Source organism: Clupea harengus, chromosome 14 (genome assembly GCF_900700415.2).
Source record: "Clupea harengus chromosome 14, Ch_v2.0.2, whole genome shotgun sequence".
Lineage (NCBI taxonomy): Eukaryota > Metazoa > Chordata > Actinopteri > Clupeiformes > Clupeidae > Clupea > Clupea harengus.
This window is the reverse complement of record NC_045165.1, coordinates 21,667,111-21,690,089: the sequence shown is the minus strand read 5'-3', so window position 1 is coordinate 21,690,089 and position 22,979 is coordinate 21,667,111. Positions and strand designations below refer to the sequence as shown.

At 41.7% G+C, this 22,979-nt stretch overlaps 2 protein-coding genes across 3 annotated transcripts; both read right to left on the bottom strand.

Annotated features, from left to right (window-relative positions):
• Positions 1–1,549: 1,549 nt before the first annotated feature.
• kcns3a (potassium voltage-gated channel, delayed-rectifier, subfamily S, member 3a) lies at positions 1,550–4,629 on the bottom strand. Its single transcript, XM_012822231.2, has 2 exons — positions 4,209–4,629; positions 1,550–3,579 (listed from the first exon to the last, which is right to left on the bottom strand). Exon 2 carries the CDS (start codon positions 3,501–3,503, stop codon positions 2,022–2,024), a length of 1,482 nt encoding a protein of 493 aa, XP_012677685.1. The 5' UTR covers positions 3,504–3,579; positions 4,209–4,629; the 3' UTR covers positions 1,550–2,021.
• Positions 4,630–7,300: 2,671 nt separating this feature from the next.
• On the bottom strand, positions 7,301–22,856 carry wdr35 (WD repeat domain 35). 2 transcript variants are annotated; one of them, XM_012823615.3, is made up of 29 exons: positions 22,486–22,856; positions 22,011–22,128; positions 21,820–21,891; positions 21,623–21,715; positions 21,386–21,514; positions 20,921–21,054; positions 20,645–20,810; positions 20,384–20,529; positions 20,150–20,275; positions 19,707–19,892; positions 19,467–19,598; positions 19,118–19,150; positions 18,934–18,994; positions 18,098–18,242; positions 17,582–17,651; positions 17,288–17,341; positions 17,079–17,188; positions 16,696–16,921; positions 16,419–16,499; positions 16,085–16,221; positions 13,915–14,118; positions 13,674–13,820; positions 13,363–13,495; positions 13,170–13,280; positions 12,073–12,237; positions 11,819–11,959; positions 11,352–11,508; positions 8,676–8,916; positions 7,301–8,334 (listed from the first exon to the last, which is right to left on the bottom strand). In XM_012823615.3, exons 1-29 carry the CDS (start codon positions 22,507–22,509, stop codon positions 8,184–8,186), a joined length of 3,693 nt encoding a protein of 1,230 aa, XP_012679069.1. In that variant the 5' UTR covers positions 22,510–22,856; the 3' UTR covers positions 7,301–8,183. The 2 variants fall into 2 exon arrangements, with proteins under 2 accessions (XP_012679069.1, XP_031436022.1); XM_031580162.2 differs by lacking the exon at positions 19,467–19,598.
• Positions 22,857–22,979: the final 123 nt, after the last annotated feature.

Below are 22,979 nucleotides of genomic sequence, written 5' to 3'. Positions count from 1 at the left end.
TAATAAATTGTTAAGCTATTTATAGTTTTTAACATTATGAATGTGAGGCTTCTAATTTACACGAGTTGATTCTTGCAACAATGCACAAATCTTGAAAAAAACGCTGCATTTCCCTTTAATGTACCCGTGTTCCAAGTCCTACAAGATGGATAGCCAGGGGATCAGATGATAGTGAATGAATTCCCGGTCCATCACTGCAAATAATGTAATCAGATCACGGTCATCACAATAAGCCCAGTGTTTGTGCCGATTGTGTTAACTGTAACTTATTCATCCTCAAACTCAGGGATGGGTTACCGAACGGGCCCAGGGTCCCATGAGCTCAGGGGGCCCCTAAGCCAGAGCGTCTGCGTGAAGTCGCAGTTATGTATCTCTTATTTGAGGTTAAAAAGCGGTGTATTTTGTTAATTTGCTGTTGGCTTTCATTGAGTGTACATGCACTGTGTTAGAAAATGTGCATGTGTGCTGTAAATCCTGTTGAGGTACAGGTGAATTTAGTTATTGTGCTGTTGAAAAACAATGTCATTACATTTAAGTAATGTTTTGCGAGCGCACAATTTTTGCGGGCGTGCGCAAAGGGGGGGGGGGGGGGACTTTTACATGTCCAGGCCCAGGGGCCCATGGTTTCATAATCCGTCCATGCTCAAACTTGACATCGTCATAGAGTCAAACACAAAGACACCGAGGAGTTGTAATTGCTCTAAACCTTCAGACACCATCAGCAGATTCAGCAGCTCTAGTACTGCGCTGAGAGGGCACTCCTGTCCGGGCTGCGATCTCTAGGATGACAACCCCAGCACGCGGCCGCTCCCCTCTCATCGATCGAATGTACATATCTCAATGTGCGCTAGAAATGCTTCTGCCTGCGCCGCTGTGGGAAATCAAATAAACAGCAAGTGCATTAGGCTGAGAGCAGAGAGGGGGGTGCTGGGGGGAGCATCTCCCACTCCACCTTTACTGATACACCCTACCACCATGACATCAACACAATAAGCAAATTACACTCACTTTATGTTATAATTAAATGTTCAGAAATCTTTTCTGGTTGATTATCTGAATTATGGTTGTTCTAAGACAAAAGATTTTATGTATTATATGCAATTGCAAAATGTATTGTAAATGGAAGTACGTTTTTATGGCATGAGCATTATATCATTATTGATTAAGTAGCTGTTCACTAATCATTGAGATTGCATCAGATTGAAGTATCAGTTAAGTAGTTTAGGACCATTCTACAATTCAACGTGAACACATTCTCTCTTGTGATAATGTCTAGGATGCACTTTTGCGGACTTCCGTTACAGGCTGAAATTACATCCATTTATGTCAGCATGATACCGTTATCCGATTCTGTTGATTTTGAAGTTTTTATTCAAATCGAGGCTAAGCTCGAGAAAAACATTGCTGCATTCTTTAGACTCGGTTGAGATTGAACATCAGTGTGCAATCTTTTCTATGTCGAGAAGTTTGAATTGATCCTTTTTACCCAAACAGAATGCTACCACTGACATACAATGAACAATTTCAAAAAGACAATTAACAAAATCCGCACATGATACAGATAGCACTTTATTCAATCAATATGCCCATTCTATCCTCAGCCTTAACACATGCACTCATCGATTACAAAGACGAAGGTTAAGAAGAATGCAGTAACATGCCATTACATGTCAAACATCTGATGTATTTTTCTAAGAAACATTTCCTTCCCAAATTGATTACCTTCCAAGCATTAATGAAAGTACAGACCATAAGATCTTTGCTTTCAGCAATAAATCTGTTTCCTGACCTGACAACAGTGACCTATATATAACCGGTGCTGCAAAGCAGCAAGTGATGATGAGTCTGTGTTGAGATGGCTCTTTGACCGTGTTGCCAGTGCTGCCCAAAGGGCACAGAATACTGGGAGAACAGTGCTTTTGCCCTGAGTTGCTGAAAGTGCTTTGTGTTTATTTTTTCCTCTATCTCTTGTTCTCTGTTCTCCCTGGTGTAGAGGACTGTCTTCTCTCCGTGGTCTACACTCATACCACAGGGTAAACTGTCTCTACGTCTTGAATGCTGGATGCATCTGTGGCGTCACCGCCGCTGCCAATACTACTTCTAGAGGACAGGCCGGCGATAAAAGAGTGCATATTTTGTGAGTAGAGGTTATTAACATGGAAGTGCAGCAGACTAGGGTCAGGAACCTTAATCTCATTTTTGTCTTGGTTGGCATCCAGTGCCTTCTGTCTCTGATAGTAGAGGGAAAATTTATTAAAGATGATGGTTATGGGAAGGGCGACCACAAGAAGACCACAGATGATACAAAGCGTGGCGATCAGCTTCCCAGCAAACGTGACAGGATATGTGTCTCCATAGCCCACTGTGGTCATGGTAATAGTTGCCCACCACCAACCAATTGGAATACTCTGCAGCTCTGATTCTTCATCCTCCCTCTCAACAAAGTAGATCAGCACAGAGAAGATGGAGATGCCCACAGAAAGGAAAAGCAGCAGCAGGCCCACCTCGTTGTAGCTGTGACGCAAGGTGGCACCGAGAGAACGCAGACCCACGGAGTGGCGCGCCAGCTTAAGGATACGGAAAATGCGCATGAGCCGCAGGACCTGCACCACCTTGCCCATATTTTCAAGCTCCTCATTTTCTTCCTCCACTGGGTCAAAGGCCAGCGTGGCAAAGTATGGAATGATGGAGACAAAGTCGATGATGTTGAGCGTGTTGCAGGAGAACTTGCGCAGGCTTGGGGTCACCACCATGCGAATAATGAACTCAAAGGAAAAGCAGATGATGCACACTGTCTCAAAAACAGCCAGCACTGGATCTTCAATCACCTTATCATTGGCATCCACCTGCTGGAACTCAGGCATACTGTGCACACACATGGCAACAATAGAGGTGAGCACCACACTCAGGGAGGCCACGGCAATAACCTTAGAAGAATTGGAGTACCCGGGGTTCTCCAGACGCAGCCAGATGTACTTGCGCCACTCAGAGCACCAGGTGCCCTCGAACTTCTCCACGTCCTTGTCAAAAGCAGACAGCTCCTCCATGGAGGAGTCACAGCTGCCTTGCATCTGATTCTGCTGCTGATCGTCACTTCCCCGGTCCCAGTCCCCTGACTCAACACACTCCTTTTGCTCCTGAAACTTGTTGCTACAGCAGGAGTCCAGGTGCAGTTCTTTGATCCCCCAGTACTCCAGCTCCTGGCTGAAGGAGAAGACACACAGCTCTTCCATCAGGTGAATCTTCCCCGTGTTGTAGAAGTTGAGGACGTAGAGGAAGAAGCGCGGGTTGCGGTCGAAGTAGTACTCGCGCTCCGCTCCGCCATAGTCGTCGCACAGCTCCAAGATGGCCTCTTCGGAGTGGCAGAAGAGAAGACGTCCGAGGCGGGTGTGGGGAAAGCAGAGGAGAAGGCTACGTGACACCTTGTGCTTGTAGCCACCAACATTTAAGTTGATGAAGCCATCTTCTGGGCCCCATCTGTGAAGAATCTGCCCATACACCATGGCAAGTCTTGGCACCAACAAGTGGAGGAGGGATGGTTGGATTCAATTATGCTGCTCGGTATTCAGGGACCATTACCTATAACAGAAGAGCATTATTGAGTTAATTGATACTTTTATGATCACAAGTCAGATAAAAGGGCAATAAACCTGTACTGCATCCATCCCAGGCATTTATAAAAACAAGGAATCATTCATTCCTTCATCCTGAGTGGATTAATTGAATGCCTTTTTGATTACAAAAATATGGACAGCAATACGGACAAAAACATTTAAACTGAGCTTTATTTAAATATTGGTTTGACTGTCAAGATCAATTTTGCAAGTTACACACAATCATAGAAGCAATCTGTAAAGCCTATGCAAGGACAAACACCCTTGAATTATCTAACACAGTTGAGCAAATACATTTATTTCTCTATCAAAATTAATATGTAAATGAATAAACACTTAACTTAATATTTAGCAACAAGGAAGAGCAAACAGGTAATAAATCAGGTAATTTATTTTCAATATTTACCAGTGAAGTTTATAAGAATAGGCTACATTGGTGAAAAATTAAAAAAAGCTCTTCAGGTAAATAACACGTTGAAGTAAAAAAGTAAATATATACACATTTCTCTTTATCAATAAAACAGCTGTGCAGATAAATACCCAGGTAAAAGTATGAGAAAAAGTTGTCAGCAATAGAGCAAACTAAATACACACCGTTTGTTCTTCGCTGTCGTCACTTCACCGAATGTAGTTTCCATTTTTTGTGATTCTCTTGCTTGGACAGATAATGGCACTGGTCCAGTCGCGAGGGATTTGTCTTCTCCATGTCCCGCAGCAAACTGTCCCGGTCGAGATGCTGGAAGTGCTTTGAGTGAGCCAGAGCGCGTGTTGCGGACTTGCCCATAGGCAGTGTCTTTGCGTCACTGCTTAGTGGCCATTGGCATACGCGCTCGCTTTCGGCCCTTATAAAGAATACAGAAAAGAAAGTTCGTCTGGTGTGCGCTGCAGAGAGAAAATAGTTCGCAGACGAGGAGCTATACAGACATGGTGCATTTGCAGAATTCCACCTCGTTTTGTGCACCAGAATTAATGGAATTTATTGATGGATAAATGGAAACTTCTGACCATTCATAAACTGCTAAATAAACAGCCTATATGTTAAAAACATTTACATTTGTACAGCTTTTCTGCGTTGTTTCATTAAGCTATTGGTAGGCAATCCTTCCTTGTGTGTTTGGTGCACTATTCTCACGCTTGTCTGAAAAATCTATTTTACTTTACTTTGTCAACGTTGCTAGCGATAGTAAAGAAAGCAATGTATTAGTTAGTAGGAGGTAGAGGGGAAAAAATGATTTAAATTAGATTTTTGATTTTACATGACTGTAACTGGCAGATGTTTATATTATACTTATTATACTGAATCATGCGAGGCAATGAGCCTATCTGCAGCGAAAATATGTTATGCTATTATATTGAAGCCACTTCAGTGTCTTTTCCCTTTCACGTCCAATTGAAGCGCGTCAAGCACAATCTACTCTGATCTCATACCGCCCTCTAGGGGCTCTCTGAACCTATGCCATCCAATGAATTTAGGGCTTCATGAAGTGGGCCTAGGCTACTCATTCTGGCAGGTTAGTTCACATTAGTTAACTAATTACTCGTCAGACAGAGACGAGTAACGAATCCGGGTGACTGAGATTATTATTATCATTTATTTAGTTTAATGATGTTTAATGGAATAGATTAGGGGGGTATGTGTATAGCGGGTATAGCGAACTCTGAGCCTAACCCTGAACTATGAGCAGATGAACCTGAGTTTTTGGTTCCGGAACAGTTGATCTGAGTTAGTTCAATCAACTGTGAGGATGTGCCCGACCACTATAAACAGCCATCATCAATGGAACTCCGATACAACGTCACCATGAAATCTACGAGAAAACCCGGTGGTCCAACTTCACCCAACTGGTGTTAGATGTTCTGATATGTGCACATGGCGAGTATGACTACATTTTCTTAGGGGGTCGCAGCGCAGCGCAGCTACAGACCTCCGTGAAGCTGGCCCCCCTAATCATCAGAAAATTAATAAATGTACTGCTGTTCGTTTGTGCCGTAAAAATAATTGCTTGTGCAGTGAATGGGGTTTGGCCAAGTAGCCTAACTGATTAAACTTTACATTTTCTGGCCAGTGGCTTAAAAAATACTAAAACCCTAACAGCACAAATGATGTGCTGAACGGAACAAACCAGAAAAAGAATTGCAATACTTTATGAACTTGCTGTGCGAGTCATTGAATTTGAATGAAGGCTAGTCTATTTGTTTCACATTTAACAACACTTTGTTTTAATATTAGGCTACAGGAGAACACGTGGTGTGGTATTATTGAATAAAATACAATTGTATTAAATGTTAACGTTTGATTAGGTAGGCTAGTCACCAATATGATGGCACATCTATTCGGGATCTCAAAATCCTCTCCAAACGTAAGGCGATACAAATGAATGGAGCTTCAACATCGAGGGGTAAACGAGGAAAGGACACCCCGTCTAATATGATGAATGATGTGTTAGGTGAGATTATGTGTCACGTTGCATGTTGTAATATGATGAATGATGTGTTAGGTAATGTTATACGTCATGTTGCATGTTGTAATATGATTAATGATGTGTTAGGAAGGTTATGTGTCATGTTGCATGTTGTAATATGATGAATGATGTATTAGGTGAGGTTATGTGTTATGTTGCATGTTGTAATATAATTAATGATGTGTTAGGTGAGGTTATGTGTCATGTTGCAATATGATGAATGATGTATTAGGTGAGGTTATGTGTCATGTTGCATTTTGCAATATGATCAATGATGTATTAGGTGAGGTTATGTGTCACGTTGCATGTTGTACTATGATGAATGATGTGTTAGGTGAGGTTATACGTCATGTTGCAATATGATGAATGATGTGTTAGGTGAGGTTATGTGTCATGTTGTAATATGATTAATTAAGTGCTAGGTGAGGTAATGTGTCATGTTGCAATATGAGTAATGATGTGTTAGGTGAGGTCATGTGTCATGTTGCAATATAATTAATGATGTGTTAGGTGAGGTTATGTCTTATGTTTCATGTTGTAATATCAGGACCTAGCACATTAGGTGCCCAAGGCAAGCTTCACCCTTGGCGCTGGGCTACCTCTCTTTCTGCCATGGAAAACCCAGAGTTTCCCTCATCAATCCCCGTTTTCTGGAATTACCTCTGAATGCAAGCGCACTGAAACAAAGGTTAAACCTTCCACATCGTGTTTAAAGTCATCAGACATAACGTTTTGAAATGTGTACTGTTGAAAATATGCAGTGCTTACAGCAGACACTTCAAAGCTATGGTTATGAAGGCTATGACTTCTCTGACTAAACAACTCGACAGTGTTTGTCTACTGACAAGTTGTTCCGTCTGGACTGTAGCCTACAATGTCAGACGGATGAAACGGAATGCATCGAGTTCCACAAACAGCAAGTGTATAGATATTTCTTAAAATTGCACGCTTAATTGTATTATAGTCTCATTTAAATAAATTCAGAAATGTCTGCAAATACAGTCTTCAAAAAAAAAGACCCATATACTCTCGCCCGGCAAGAACGTTTGCCATATTATGAATGTGTTGTGTGCTTGTGTAGTGGATTGCTGTGTAAGTGTAGTACCACTTTACAATCACTGGGAGTCGCAATTTTATCACAGATGTTCAACTCACCTCAGTATTCTCATCACTGTTCATAATTCCTCATTTTGTATCAGCACAGTCCTTGTCCAAGGCTGCATGTTTCAGTAATCGTAATTTTTTTTTATTATTATTATTTTCACCATGAAATAAGTACATTTTTATACATTTAAGTTTTTCTCAACTGGTCTACTAATTCATCATGGCTATCACAATGTTAACAAATATGTAGGTACAACAAAATTAATAAAATGCTACTTATGTAGTTATATATGAAATGCAAAAATATAGAATGAAAAAGTGTGCAAAAATAGATACAAAATATGAAAAATATTTTTCATTGGCTTTTCAGCTGGACCCACAATATATGTCAAAAGCACACAACTGCATTTTTTGACTGCCAACATAAATATATAGACACCAAATAAGAAGTGCTGCACTTTCCTGAAAATGCAATACAATAATCCCAGACTGCTGTTTTATGATGAATAGTTAGTAAAGCAGATACATTTAATAAGTGAATGTTGATAGTTGGTTCTCACTGTAATTTTTGGTCTTACACAGGAAGGCCCTGTTGTCCTGGTCCTGAAGGAGCCATGAAGTGTATAAAATCATACTGCATGTCACGGACAGCAGCTAACAGCTGGTGACCAAAAATCCTTTTCCGTTATATAATATTTAAAAATGTAGTCAATTAACAGCTGCTTCTTTAACGGACTGTGTTAAAATATATACCTCATAGTGTTGTTACAGGCCTGGAATGTTAAAATAGTTCTCTATGCATTTGCAGGTCGAACGAGCATAACTGTTTGCTACATAATGTGTGAAGCCATCAAACAATCACGAGTCTCAACCCTCTACGAATGTCTTAAAGCAGCCCCTTATAGCCAGTTAGAAAATACAAATAAAAAAAGAGGTTGAGCAAGGCAGCCCGAGAAATACAGAGAGGGAGGACCAACTTAGGGCAGCAGTTCCCTTTTGGAGCCTATGCAAGGGCGCTGTGACACAGTGGGCAGTAGCTGTGACTGCTAATCTCTTGCTCCATGGCACAGTGCTTGCAAACGCTGCACATCCAGAACTGGTACTCTGAGATAATCCGCCCCGTCACAATGCAAGTGGGCAGCTTTCCCTCCACCCTGAAAGAGGGAGAGAACATTATGTTTAAAACACAAGTTGTATTGTAAGAAGGGAAACATTACAAAGTATTAACGGTTTTGCTCCTTCCATTAAGGTAAACCTGTTACAAAGGTATTGGCCATTGCTATCTCTGTAGGACTGCCCACTACTTTAAATAGGCCCAAGCTCCATAGATAGTACCACACTTGTGATGCCCCATTTTGTAACTTAATAGGCTAAGGTTTTTCAAGCACAAAATACAAGATGTTAATCAAATGTAAAGCTTATGGCTTATGAAAAGGGACTTCATGGATCATCACATATCTGCCCATGTTTTCTCTACGTATGAGAGAGGCCTCACCCCTCAGAGATGCTGTCCAGCTCAGACTTGCGGTTGTCCTTGGGCGGGAACTTGGTGAAGATCTCCAGGGCCAGATCCTCGTAGCTCTGCCGCTGCTCTGGGCTCAAACTCTCCAGGGACTCCAGCTTGATGAAGGCCCGAGAGCAGGTGCCAAAAGCCCGATTGGCCGATGAGCAAATGGCCAGCAGCGAGTAGATCTCCACAGCAGGGATAATGTCCTCGTAGTCACGCAGGTGGAGGGCTGATGGTAGTGGTGATGAAAATGGGATTGAAAATGTGTCACAGAAATAATGTTTTCACTTTTTTAGGGACATTACATTTCCTGGTTCTCCTGGTTAGGAACCATAACATTGGCAGCAAAAACATTTGGTGCATCAGTGAGTAACATTCACTGCACAACAACTGGCACATGTTGGTTAAATAATTTATATACTTCAACATTCTATTTTAGCAACTTCAAGCATGCACATTTCAGTCAGATTGCATATCGTAAGAATGAAGCTAACATTATGAATGTAACCTTATTTAAGATGTCAAATATAATGGTGTAACAATAGCTCAGCCTTTGTTTAAGTTAGCGGACTAGTTAGTTAATGTTAGCTTCATCCCTATCTTTGCAACCTTAGTCAATGTCATCGTTGGTGCCATTCATTTGCCTGTCATAGATTTTAGAGACACAGATTTAGACAAAGATTTCACTGTTTCTTTTCTACTTTCAAGTTTGTAAAACAATGATTATTCCCTGGTGATGTAAGATCTGTATTTGCAAATTAACTTATTATAATTTCCTTTAATGTAACACTATGGAGTTTCTGGAGCCGCCAGGTAGGGGGCTACTTTCTGCTGGACTATTCAGTAACTTATTTGCTGTCTTGCTTTGTCTTGTGTTGCACTTGCTTGATGTTTGACTGTGTTAGGAAAGTTGTTGGCAAGCTAGCCAACATAGCTATCACAATAACATTACAAAGAAGCCGACGCAAGAGCACTTATTACTAGCATCAATGTCCAAGCGTGTTATAACAAGCTTGCTAACATCGCTAACGAGATGTTTCGCTAAACTTAGCGAAACCTGTTGAAATTTGTTTACTTTGTTTATGACAAACTAGCGTGTCAACAACTTTCCTAACACAGTCAAACATCAAGCAAGTGCAACACAAGACAAAGCAAGACAGCAAATACGTTTCTGAATAGTCCAGCAGAAAGTAGCCCCCTACCTGGCGGCTCCAGAAACTCCATAGTGTTACTTTAGTGTATTTTGTTTTTGCAACAGCCACATATGCTAAATGAATATCGGCCCAAAATATGGGTTATCGGCTATCCTAAGCCCTTAGATGTTGATATCAGTAACAGCCCTAAAAAATGCGGTAAATGCGATAAAAAAGGCCAGGAACTGTAAGGAAAAAGTATGGAATCGTGTGGGGCACACACGCACGCAGACAGCAATGCAGGTGCCTGCGTCAAAGAACGTTACAGTAGCCTTCACACAGGTGGTCTGTCTGATGCACCATTTATATTTACATGTGTGTCTCACCATGGCTGTCTGACCCACATAGCCTAGGTCTTTAGAGTGTGCGTCTGCTCTGGAAGAAACTAAAGCAAGAAAGAAAAGGAAAGGAAACCCTCTGGTTTATTTTCTCTGCCAGCCAGTGTCATGGAGGTCAGACACGGCACACACTAACAGCGCATTCACACACATTGCCGAGCCTGCAATAGCATGACGTCTGTGCTGTGATATACCGTTGCTTTTTCTGACCCTGGTCTGGTGCAGACCCCTCTGAGTACACTACTTTAAATTCCCACTGCCATCTTATTTCACTTAGTCTCCAGACACCTGGCAACGGGTGAATAGCCCATGTGACTCGGACCAGTACGGAGAGTGCAAGAGTCAGTTGAGCGTGAACCAGACTGACTCAGGGGACTTTACAGAGGTCAACAAACTGTGGCTTGGCTGTACTTGACGTATCTATATTCTTTTTTTATGAGCAGTTAGGCTATTTGTTGTTTCAGACATTCTTCTGTGCAACACGGCCCGTCCTCTAAGGCACAGTATTTCACAACTTGGCTTAGGTAGAGCTTGTCAGCAAGGACACATTTGACGTCAACAAGGTGTCATTCCACCAGCTTGCTGTGGTTTACCACATTGTCCAATTCTGTGATTGCAAATGGAGCGACAGAACACGCAAAACAGAAGCATGACAAACCGATGCTGAACCTGCTTTGAACTGGCTTTGGCAGGTCAGAGACACAGGCCAGACAACAAGCCCATTCACACTGATGGAGCTTTTAAATGAATCTCAAAAGGTCAAAATGACATGCAAAATGGCCATGGTGGTTGACACTTGAATGTTGTTCAAACTGGTCAGAATACTGCTACAAAACTACATTACCACAGCACTGTGTGCCTGCACTCTAAAACAGGCTGCAACCATGTAGAGTATTTCATGGAAGACTAGCACATTGTCCTCTTTCTATACAACTGATTCACGGAGTCATGTATCTAAAAAGAGAATTATGCTCGTCACTTGAACCTTACAACAGATCCAATGATTTAGTGGGGCTAGGTCTTCATTGCAGGGAAGGTTGTAGCTTAAAAAATGTTAAGCTTTGGTTTCCAAAGCTATACATAAAGAATCAAATGAGCCATTACCAGAATATGCTGCCATGCTGTGTTGTTACCTGTTTTCATGGCGGCGTCTACATTTCCATCATAGAGCTGCCTCTGTGCCAGCAGAAAGAAGTGATATGCTTCTGCACCTCGCCAGGCATTGTCCACAATACGGTTATCTGTCGAGCTTGCATCCTCCTCCAGAAGTCCAGCCAACGCTGTCGTAGCCTGGTCAGGAAGTTACACCACAAGTTAATTACTACTGGTGAAATTAAATGCCAGTTTCAGCTTAAACTGACAGCACATAGTTTTGTGGGACAAAATAACGACATGCTGTGATGAAGACATGGATATTTGAGGCCCCAGATGTTTCAAACACCAGCTGGGCTTCTGCCTCCAAGATTATACTCATTTGTGTTGCTAATAAGATGATGCCCAAAGAGGAAAAAAATCTTCCTACTGGACAAAGCTCAATTTTGTTGGTCTTTCAGCGGGGGAGAGATCTCTAAAGCTGACAACAACCACAGTGGAAAATCACCTCTGACTTCTTCCCTTTGGCTTTGCTTTGCTGTGAGGTCTTCATCTGCTCATGGTTATTTTCTACCAACAGTGCTGCTAGTACATAGAGCTTCTTCACCCTCAGGGGTCTGGTTCTCTTCTTGGCCTCATCATCAGCTATCTGTGGGCATCAAAAAGTAGTCATGTCTATTTAAATATGGAGAGACTAATGTATCTTATTCATTTGAACACCATAAAATAAACACATGTACACGGCAATGCATGGAGGACTACCTTGAACATGAGCTTAGCAGCATCCAGAAAATGGTGAGCCTTCCGGTACAGCTCCACTGCTTCCAGTGTCTTGTTTTTCTCCAAGAGGTGAGAGGCATACTTGGCCAAGAGAGGTCCGATTTCTTTCATGTTATGATCTTTGGCCAGCTCAACTGCTTTGTTCCACTGTAATCCAGTCATATTGCATCAAATCTATGGCATGGACACTAGGTAACATAGTCTGAAAATAGTCCAATCACTACACATTCCAAACATGGCATGCCAAGTGTTCTGAGGCTTCTGATTGCTATTTCACATTATAAAACAATTGGGTTCTATTGAATTATTTAGCTGTTTCTGATTGGACGAGAGACGTTCCATGAGTTGGAATATCCCAGGACATCCCAACTCGGACTTTTCACAGCTAATAATAAATCACTCCGCGATGAAACATTCTATAGCACGTTGATACAATTAAGCGATAACCGTTAATTCAAAGTTCTTATAATTCCAAAAGACGTTACCAATGGAACTATTTTTTTGTTGCGGAGAAACAATGGCGAAATAAACATTTTTTAATCAATAACTTCGTGTTTAAATGTTAATTGGTTGACTATAAAATTGTTTTATAAAAGCAATATAGTACTCGTGCGAGTGGGGTAGGTAAGGGATATTCCCACGGGTGTTGTTGCCTGCGCCACTCGGCCTCCGGCCTCGTGGCTACGGCCGAACACCACCCGTGGGAATATCCCTTACCTACCCCACTCGCACTCGTACTATATTGCTTAATTATTTTTACTATTATTGTTTTTTGTTTTTTTTAACATAACCCAGGGTAACAAAACATGGACATGATCCTAATTCCTAATTCCACTCCCCTTAAATCTGGTTGAAGTGTTATACTAGGCAGCACTTCTAAGATGCTGGCAGTGCAGAGGACACCAAACACATGCTGGTGTTTACTGAATAGATAACTACTATATACTGTTATACTAATATTTAGTAGAAAAAAAAACCTATTTGACTGTCCGGATATCAGGCGATCATGCCAGAAAAAGCAGCTAGACAAGCTACAGGATATCTTGAGGACCTGAACCATTTTAGAAGAACAATCTCACCTGGTTCAGGTGTACACAGGCTTCCACTGCAGCCTTGGGCTGGTTGCACTTCAGGTAGGCAACCACAGCCTGCTCGCACATACCAACTGTTACAAACATCTGGCCTATGTCCTACAACACGGAACACAGAAAACCCATTATTACAGAAGATCACAACAAACAGGAGATTAGAGTAATGAGAACTGGGCCTCACTGGAAGCAGTTTGTGGTTCTCAGGAAGAGAGTTGGCTAATCTCTCCAGGCCGTCATAATCCTCCAACATGTAGTAGCACTCTGCTAATCGCTCCTGATTTCGGCCCTGTAGATAGTACTGTACAGCATTGACCCTGTGTACACAAACAAATAAGTGATGTGATGATTGTCTGGACACGTACAGCCATTCATAATGTCAAAAGACCTTAAAAGTATGAGGCATTACAATTAAAATGGCACGGTTTATTGTATATAAATTGCACGCTAGAACAGTAGCAGTTCTTAAGTTTTAACACTTAAAGAGGCCATTACCATTTTTGTCTGTCTGCAAAGTAGTCCCCAATAGCATTGTAGGCCTGCTCCAACAGAGCATCATCAGCGTCACCAGAACCTGTCTTAAGAAGCTGTAGAACCCTGAACCAGTCTCCCAGCTTTATCCTCAAGCTGATGGCCAGGTCCCTTTGGAAACACACATATACACACATAAATGTCATGATGGCCCTCTGAAAATACAGTCACAATTCATTCATTCATTCAAGTGAACTACTGTCACCTGCGGTCCATATCCAGGTACATCCTCTCAGCCTCTTCAAATCGCCCAAAGTAAGCCACCACCTCAGCCTGTTTCATTGATTCACTCTGCAGGTTGCCGAGACGCTTCACAAACTCAATACCCTGGTAGTCTTTGCAGCGGACAAATGCCTGTTCGGCAGTCTTTAGATCCAGCTTCTGCAGGGCCGCCTCAGCAAGCAGACGCCTATGGACAGAATTCAATGGAAGACTTTAATTAGCTTTATCTGTGCTGGTAGTACTAAAGCATTTTCATAGGCGACGACAAAGCATGAGAAACAAACAGCATTTCTGACACTTCTACTGCCAGGCATTTGTAGAGCACACCTAGGGTCAGTCTAGGGTAAATTCACCTCAAAAATGTTCTTAACAAGAATGGATGTGCAAAGTACAATTGTTATGTATATGCTCTCAACAGGTCATAAAACTCAAAACTGAGGCAAATCTCAAGTGGACATGACCGAACTCTTGTTCACATCCTCAGAATATTAGATGTGAAGGGATGGGGCTTTTCTTGTGACTTTTCTCTGCCTCTGCTCTTGGGAAACTGACCCTGGTTATTTTATGAAGAACTCATGAAACATGAAAAACTGCTCCACAAATCAAATAAGCTTAATTTAGCCTTTCAAAGGCAGACTAAGGCTATTTCATGTTTTCACAGCTGACTGAGAATGACCTTCTGATCTTCAAACTGTCTCCATTCCTCGTGTCGGGATCCTCGGGTTGCCCCAAACCTTGGTCTTAGTCATAAAAGATTTGCTCGAAGCAAACTCTGAAATCAGAGAAATGAGGGAAGCATCTGGGTCCCACTTTGGCTTCTTGACATTTTGCACTTCCAGTGCGTGACTGGCACTTGCATTCCCCATGCTCTCCCTTAACAATCCACATTCCTCCACGCAGAGCCCTCTACAAACATACACCTACACACCTCTGACTTCACATTCACAAGAACCTGGTAATGAAAGGGACAGTTGGGAATATAGCAATACATATTGAGGTATGTCATATAAAACCTGTATTTCAATAAAGTCCCCATTCTTACAAACAAAAAACTCCTTTGATGTGGATAACAGAAATACTGTCAAAGGAAGGCAGTCACCCAAAATAACATGTATAAATGTTATTATCTTCTAGGCTACCTCCATCTCTCTTCATTACTTTCATTAAAAATATTACACATTGAATCAACTCTGAAATGTACTTTACTGTAATGTATTTTACTTTTCTTCTCCATCTCAGCCATATAGCCATGTTTCCCCCCCGACTTCGCTCAGTTTGGCTTCAGCTCCAATAGTCTGAGACAGACCTTGAGTATTTTTCAGAGACTTCCAAATTCCTTGATGTGCTGTGAAAACTGACATGGGTAGCCCAAGTCGCCTTTAAGCCAATATCAATCAGCCCGACGCGACCAAAACACCATTGTAAATCTCCATGGTCCTGTCAAGCTAATGCAGATCTTTCCTACAGCTGCCCCTGCCCTCGGAGATGATTGAATGACTTTTGTGGAAAAGAATTTTTTTTCACATTTTAACGCCAACAAGCTCCCAGCAACCAACTGTGATGAGAGGACGCTATTTGAAGTCTATTACTTAAGACAATGATAAAGTGATTTTGTATTTTCAAAAATTCCTTACAAGACTTCAGCCACATCTTGAAAAGCTATCCTATCGAACTCTTACATTGGTTTATCTAACACCTCCCAAAAGTGATGTCGCACCAGACATCACTGCACAGACCATAAAAATCATGCAACAACCGCTACGTCAACAACTGCAACAACCGCTTTAACTGCTACGTCAGTCTGAGTTTGCTTGCTGTGAATGCGTAGTTGCCTCCCCCCTCACCCACCCACCCCATCTGTAGACACATCTTTTCAAGATGGTCAGTTCCGGCACATTGAGTAGAAAGATGCAGACCACTGAGCCCTCTCAACCATAGAGCCCTGCATCTCAATTCAACCTGAAGTTTGTCTCAGTGCACAGCCGATAGGTTAAAAAACTTTCAAAGACACCTTGTTATTTAAGATGTGCACATAGTTATGTTGACTGTGTTCAGAATGGAAGTACATGTAACAATTTGCTGACATATATCAGAGTAGACAAGTCATAGGAATCAGTAGAGAACAAAGTGAATGGCTTTACTGTAAGACATACCAAAGTCTGGGGTGTGGGTTGTCCTCAATGAACTGGGTTGCATCTTCGATTCCCACTTTTTCTATCAGCGCTCGGCTGTCTCTCAGTGAGCGGATCTCAAAATTGATTAAATAATCTTTGTTTGGCCGCTCAGGATCCTGAAAAGGCATGCAGCAGGCATGATTTGTATTAGCCCAATTTGGCTCAAATTATACAAAACTAACTGATGCTTGGATTTTATTCATTGCTGTTTAATGCTTGGTTTTGTTCTGATTAACTAATTCACTCATTAACAGTCAACACAGCAGTTGTTTTAGCAAAATACTTAAAAATAAAAATTAGAATGTGGAGATACCTTCATAATTTCATCTAGAAGAACAGACTTGATTTCAAGGTCTTCGAAGTTGCATATGTATCCAGATGTTTGAATTGGCTCCTGTAAATTATATGAAAAAGGCCATGGTTGAAGATAGCAAATATAAATTAATGTGGGTCATGAGGAGTAAACATATAACATTCTTTTACAGATAAATATACTCAGCAGTGCACAGCAGTCCATCCGTGCTAATGTTGTTCATCTTCAAAGAAAAAGAGGAGTGTGTCCATTTAAAGAGCATTCAACCAACATTCACCTCAGGGTCCAGGTTTCTAAACACGTACATCCTGGTCTTCTCCATCATGGCAAACAGGTTTGGGTTATCATTGGCCCACTTCATGTCCCAAACATCCTTGCGCTCAAACTTTGATGGGTCTCCTGATGTGGCTACCTGTTCACCCACTAAGCCATCCGCTGAAGATGCCCGCGACTCCAGGTCAAGGAATGTCAGCACTCCCGCAATGTCAATTATGGCTAAACGACTGGAGAGAAGGACGGGGAAGATTTTATAGAAGTATATTAGAGCTAGGGCAAGTAATGAAACATCTCACTACTCACTGTTACACTACTAGCATACTAGATTGTGGTATCTTCCTTTAAATAATTATGTAATTTCATAATATCTTAAAGATATCTGACCTGGAATTACAGTTGAGGGAGAGCTGATAGGTCCTGCAGTTCAAAGTGTATTTTTGCAGAAGTCCGACACTGGGAAGGGAATATCTTTGAATAATGCCTGATTCACGGCCCTGGCATGATAATAGTCACAAAACCACAGTTTTATTTAATTTGACTCACAGTAATAAATGCTCTCATTACATTTCTTAAAAATGAGCATAGTCACATACCACTATCAGTGTTTTGTCTGTTGCTGTAATGCAGCAGATGGGATCTCTTGTTGCCTTGAATAAATAAAAGGATGAAAGTCAGTCAACTGCACTTAGCCATCACAACAGTACAAGTATAAAGTGTGTGGCTTAGACTTTAACTATAAATTATAAAAGCTTCAGTAATGAAGTGATCTTTTTTATATATGTGAACGTTTGGAGACTAATTCACACAGGGAAGATACTGACGCTCACAATCAGAGAGGAAATCACCCCTTATAACCACATGACTGTGTGTAAGCAAAATGTACTCACAGCAAAGGCTTTGGCAAAGTCAAGGGTGCCATCTGTAGTCCCTGTTGGTGTGTCATCGATATGATACACCCTTGTGAGAGTGGGTGGGTTGGACAAGAGGAAGGGATGGAGACAGGAAGGGAGGAGGAGGGAGGGAGAGGACAGGGAGGCAGATCAAACAGGGCAAAAAGGCAAAATGGTACAATTTGTACTTTCCCCCCCTTTTTATGTACAAGGGAATACCTGGCAGGACACTTGGTCCTGAACCAGAGCTGGCTGTCTGGGATTCTATGGCCTGTCCTGTGTTTGTACACACCCATGAATGGACCTTTTTTCCCCTAGATCGACAGAGTCAACAAACACACTCTCACACTGGCTCGACAGACTAACATGGGTTTGTCTGGAGCATTTATGAGTTTCAGATGAAGCATCTCCCCTTCTAATAAAGACCATAAACCACCACAACCCTGCATTTACAAAGTGCTGTGCTCCTCTAAAGACATTCAAACCCTAAATGCAACAGCTTTCAACACTCACCTCTCCCTTCCCTCTTTCCTTGTCTTGGCAACTTGATTGATCTCTAAGGCAGTCAGTTTCTTAGCAACACGATACTGCCAGGTGTAGAAGGCTTCTTTAGAGGCCGAGATCACATGCGTCTTCGTCATGGTGACAAACAGTGGATCTGTGAGTGAAACATTTCACAGAATTCAGTTAACAAGAACATTGTCATAACCCATGCACATGACATAATGCAAGACATGTTCTACAGCCAGGACTTCCTAACGAAAGACGATTAGGGCTTTGTCCACTAGATGAACCAAGATTTTTGAAACATCTAGCCAAACCTACTACCCCAATAGCAACATGCAGTGTAATTTTTCCAACATACAAGCAGAATTCAGACAATGAACAATACATTAAAGCACGTTTTCAGAGCTCTATAGGAACGTGCGGCATCTCAGAGGAAACGGATATCCACCAGAGGATGAAATGTGCCCTGGCTGACAAGTATCAACTGCAGTCTTTGGCAGATGTGTCGGTCGCAGCAGCACGAATCTGCAATACCACGCAGGCAAGGAATTTTGCAGAATGCCTATGAACCAGGGAAGATGCTCAGTGGCTCTGTTTGCTATAGGTCAGTGAAAGGCCTTTTTGTTGAGTGCTGAGTTGCACTTTTGGGACCATGACTAGGCCTTTGAAAAATACACTCAAACAGGCAGCCCAAGAGAGGCCTTTGCCATCGGTCCATCTACAATCGGAAGAATCTGACATTGCCTGATCAAAAACTACAAAATAATGGTCTGTCTTTAGACGTTATTGATAAGGTTTGTCTGTTTTATTAAACTTGAAGACCACATTTTGGGGTTACTCACCAATATCAATGTACTTGGAGTCCAAAGGGGTCCCAATAGAATTACAAAGAACCAACACATACTGAAAGACAAACAAGAAATTGGACATGTTAACCAGCTAGGTAATACCTCTCACATAATCATATAGTGAGGATTTTATTTCAAAGCAACCCAGAACATAAAATAGCTGGATGATGTGTATTACCGTTGCATTCCCTGATTCTGGCTCTGCATCCTCCTTTGGGTGGATTTGAGGAAAGAAAGAAAAGACAAACGTTGTATAGAGTTACTCTGGTGATGCACTTCACAAAGCAGACCGTTCTGTGAAATGTACTTCACTTTTGAACTATATGTACAGTATGTACTTGGTGCTTCTTGTGACCAGCAGTTTTCAACCGCACGCTATAACCATAAGGCCACACGATTACACAAGATTGAAAGTTGTGTCTTACAAAACAAAAATCATGATATGCTAATTCTAAAATTATTTCATTGTACCACGGTTTCTTTTTCCACGCACAGTATATTCTCCCTGCAGGAGTTCAACCACTGACCTTGCCTTTGCTAGTTCCTTGCCCTACCGAGGAAGAAACTGGACCTTTCTTCATTGCATTCCTATAACCCTTCGACTTTTTTCTTTCCCACTCAAAGTCTGGCTCGAATCCAGGTGCACAAACTAAAGAATTCTGCACAACCACACACTTAAAAGCATGCATCCTTTTTACAGCTTTACACCTCAATAATTAATATCAGCAAAGCTTTAAAACAGTGATCCACTAATTTGCATGGCTTACCTGTGGCTGGCTGTCATCCGCCTTGGTGGCAAGGATACAGAAGTCTCCACAGGTGGTGATGGATATGAGACTCTTCACATACTTCACAAACTTCTCGTTGTTCTTGGTGTCCCAGAAAACCACGCTGTATTCTAGACGATCTGGTCGTGTGTAGGCATACACAACTGTGTTGGAACAGTAACCCCACTACAGACAAATATGGAGGAAAAGATGCAACAGCGGATGGGTGGGTGAGTACTTTCATAAGAATACAAGAGGCATCAAGGGACACTCCAAACCTGGCTTATATTTACATTCAGATATTGTAATAAGTGGTATGTGCATTGTTGTTAGGGGTCTCTAAAATATCAGTGTAAATAGTGAAGCTCCCAAAATATTGTACAGAAAAAAATCACTTAGCCAATGTTTCATTAGATATAGAATGATAAGGATTTATCACTTACCTTGTAATCAGGTCTGATGTTTGCAAAGTAAATAAAGGAGTCCACTGCCAATCCAATACGCAATCCTCCACCTTCCCAGGATATCGCCGTCATTTGTTTCCCAGGGACCTTCAGTGTACGCAAATGCTACAAGTGGCACAGGAAAAACAATGGCTCAGTTAGCAATGTAGCTGATGACCTTACAAAATGTAAGTGTTTGGCTGTATTTGCATGAGGAGATTTGTATGCCCTAACCTCTCCAAAGGGAGTGTAGAACTGGACGGTGTTGACTTCTTTATCCAAGGACACGTTCTTCTGACAACCAGCCACAGCAAGCACACTGCCACAGTGGTTCCACTGGATACTGGCCACATTCATTTGTGTTTCAAGTAGGACTGGATCTGAACCCAAGGCCAAGGGGTAAGCAACAGCATTTTAGCACAAAAGCTGCTAACTACTACTAGTTTTCTACAGTGTATATTAAGTCAATTTAGCAGTAGTCCCAAATTTGCTCACTTTCATCATTCTCATAGCGCATTATCTGTCCTCTTCCATTGTCGAAACAGACGGCAAGACATGGGCAATCAGGCTCAATGTAACCTTCTGATCCTGGGTACCAGTGAATGCCTGCTATGCTGATGGCTCCAGTGACGTTCAATAAACAGCCGATAGTCATCTTTCCCTTTGATGGTAAATCACAGAGAATGCCACCTTTACAGAAGTGACTTTTTACATGCCATATATTTCATTCTGAGTGAAAGTACTCTCAAGCAGTGCGCTTTAAGAACTCACAATGAAGTTTCCCTGGTTATCATATATGTGTATTTCTCCATTGGCCATCCCAAACAGGAGGATCCTGCTGTCAGGAGACCAGGCCACATGAGCCAGCTGGATTCCCTTTAGCTCCTTTCCCCATATTCGGTTACCTGGTGAAAAACAACCACCCGTCATCACCAGTTTGCCTTGCAATACCGGCTACACAGATTATAACATGGGTTCTCAATCCTCTTCCAGGGGGACACCATAAACTGTTTTCCACCTGCCCCTGCTCATGCACTGCCAACTGAACTCAGCTTAGCAGCACATATTTTATCTATTCAAGGACAGTAAAATTGTATGACAATGTTAATCAGATTTGTATGGAGTAGGGAAGGATGCTGGGCAAGGGTTTTCCAGAAGGGCTGATATACCCAGAATTTGGTAAAGCATGAAGTAGTTGAAATCAAGTGAACTCAAGTGAAAAACAGGGTAACTCACCATCCACTGACCCCACAATGACTGCCCCATCCTCGTACACAATGCAAATCTTCTGGCCATCTGCATTCCAGCTCATGCTCCTAACTACAGATTTGTTCCTGTTGTTTATCATCTCCTCATACCAAGAGCCTGATTGCGTAAAGACAAGTACAAAACCAGACACACAAAATCAAGTCTCAGTTGCATAACTGCTAAATGGAGTTAACACCTTCTTTCGTTTAGTAAAAAGGATGAAACCTTTGTACAGCATCCAAACAATGATAAGGCCATTCTGGTCACTGGTTGTCAGTTTCTGGTACTGTTCATTCCATGTCACAACTTGCACAGCACCTGTACAGGTCAAAAAGTATATTTTACACAGCAATGCATGTACCTGATGAGCACAAAGCAGCATCTTAACAGAGATGCATCACTGTTTTCTATGAAGTTCTTACCACTATGTCCCTCAAGAGTCTGATTCATTGAGAGGTTACTGGGTGCAGCAAGTCCTTTTAATTTTGAGTCATCTACGGACAAGAAAATTGTGGGTAAAGGGAAATTTATGAACAGGGCAGACTACTTCAATTGTCACCACAGTCAAGGCTCTGATTTAAACATCCCAACAGAAGGGAAACGATCACCACACCTGTTTGAGTTTCCAGCTTCAGAACTTTAAGAAGTCCCTCTTCACCACCACATGCGATGAACCCCTGATCTTTGTTCCAGGAGACACATTTCAACCTTATGCTGTTCGGAATAGCAATCTGATGGTGGGAGAAAGTGCAGCTTTAAGCACAGGTTAGGAAAAAAAACTTTCGACTGTCACTTTGTCGAATGATTTAGGTTGCAGAGCTGTAAGTTATATGCAACCTAGCAATGAATGCTTAGATGGATAAACAATCTTTTTAGTCTATATGTTATTATTAGTAGCAAATGTAACTAACATTACCCTACTATCCGTCTCCATTTACTTGGTTTAAATATTAAACTTGTGAACGTTAACAGCTGACAGGTTCGCATAAAATAACGTTAGTTATTGGGTTGGCTAAGGTGACGTTAAGCGATAACGTTAGATATTTAAAGCTAGATAGCAATACAAGTGGTTTTAATTAACATCTTACCTTCTTGCTCAGGTAAATAAACATGCTTGCAAATTATCTGTCAGGTATGTAACTGATGTTGACGAGAAACATAAGCGTACGCCAACAAATAGCTAATGTTCGCCAATGTTTACTGAGCCAACTAGCTATTCATCTAGCTAATGAGACGAATTATGCCTCTCTTGCCTAACGTGAATATGAACTATTTCGGTTGCTATCGTTAGCACAACCGTGTCTGTGCCTCTGCACACACTGTGCAATATGAACGTTTAAAGATATCAAACGGTATTGGCATAAAAATACATATAATGCATCTTATAGGAGGTTGTAAACAGTGCATATCCACAGGTATGCTAACGTTAGCGCTCTCCAAGAGTTTAGCTTCGTTTCCAGGTAACCAAAAACCGGATAACGCTTGAAAAACTTCCGTTTGTGCGTCTGGTAAATGTAGTCTTTTGGTACGAGTTGTTTACCCTTACATACAGAAGCAGTCTATCATTTACTCTAGGTCGTCA

What these genes read in the sequence shown, in the direction of transcription:
- kcns3a (XM_012822231.2), bottom strand. Translation starts at nt 3,503, where the DNA reads ATGGTGTATGGGCAGATTCTTCACAGATGGGGCCCAGAAGATGGCTTC.
- wdr35 (XM_012823615.3), bottom strand. Translation starts at nt 22,509, where the DNA reads ATGTTTATTTACCTGAGCAAGAAG. An exon ending in GAAGCTGGAAACTCAAACAG is followed by an intron (nt 21,892 to 22,010) that starts GTGTGGTGATCG and finishes TCTTGTCCGTAG; the next exon opens with ATGACTCAAAATTAAAAGGA. An exon ending in ACTTTGCCAAAGCCTTTGCT is followed by an intron (nt 17,342 to 17,581) that starts GTGAGTACATTT and finishes TATTTATTCAAG; the next exon opens with GCAACAAGAGATCCCATCTG.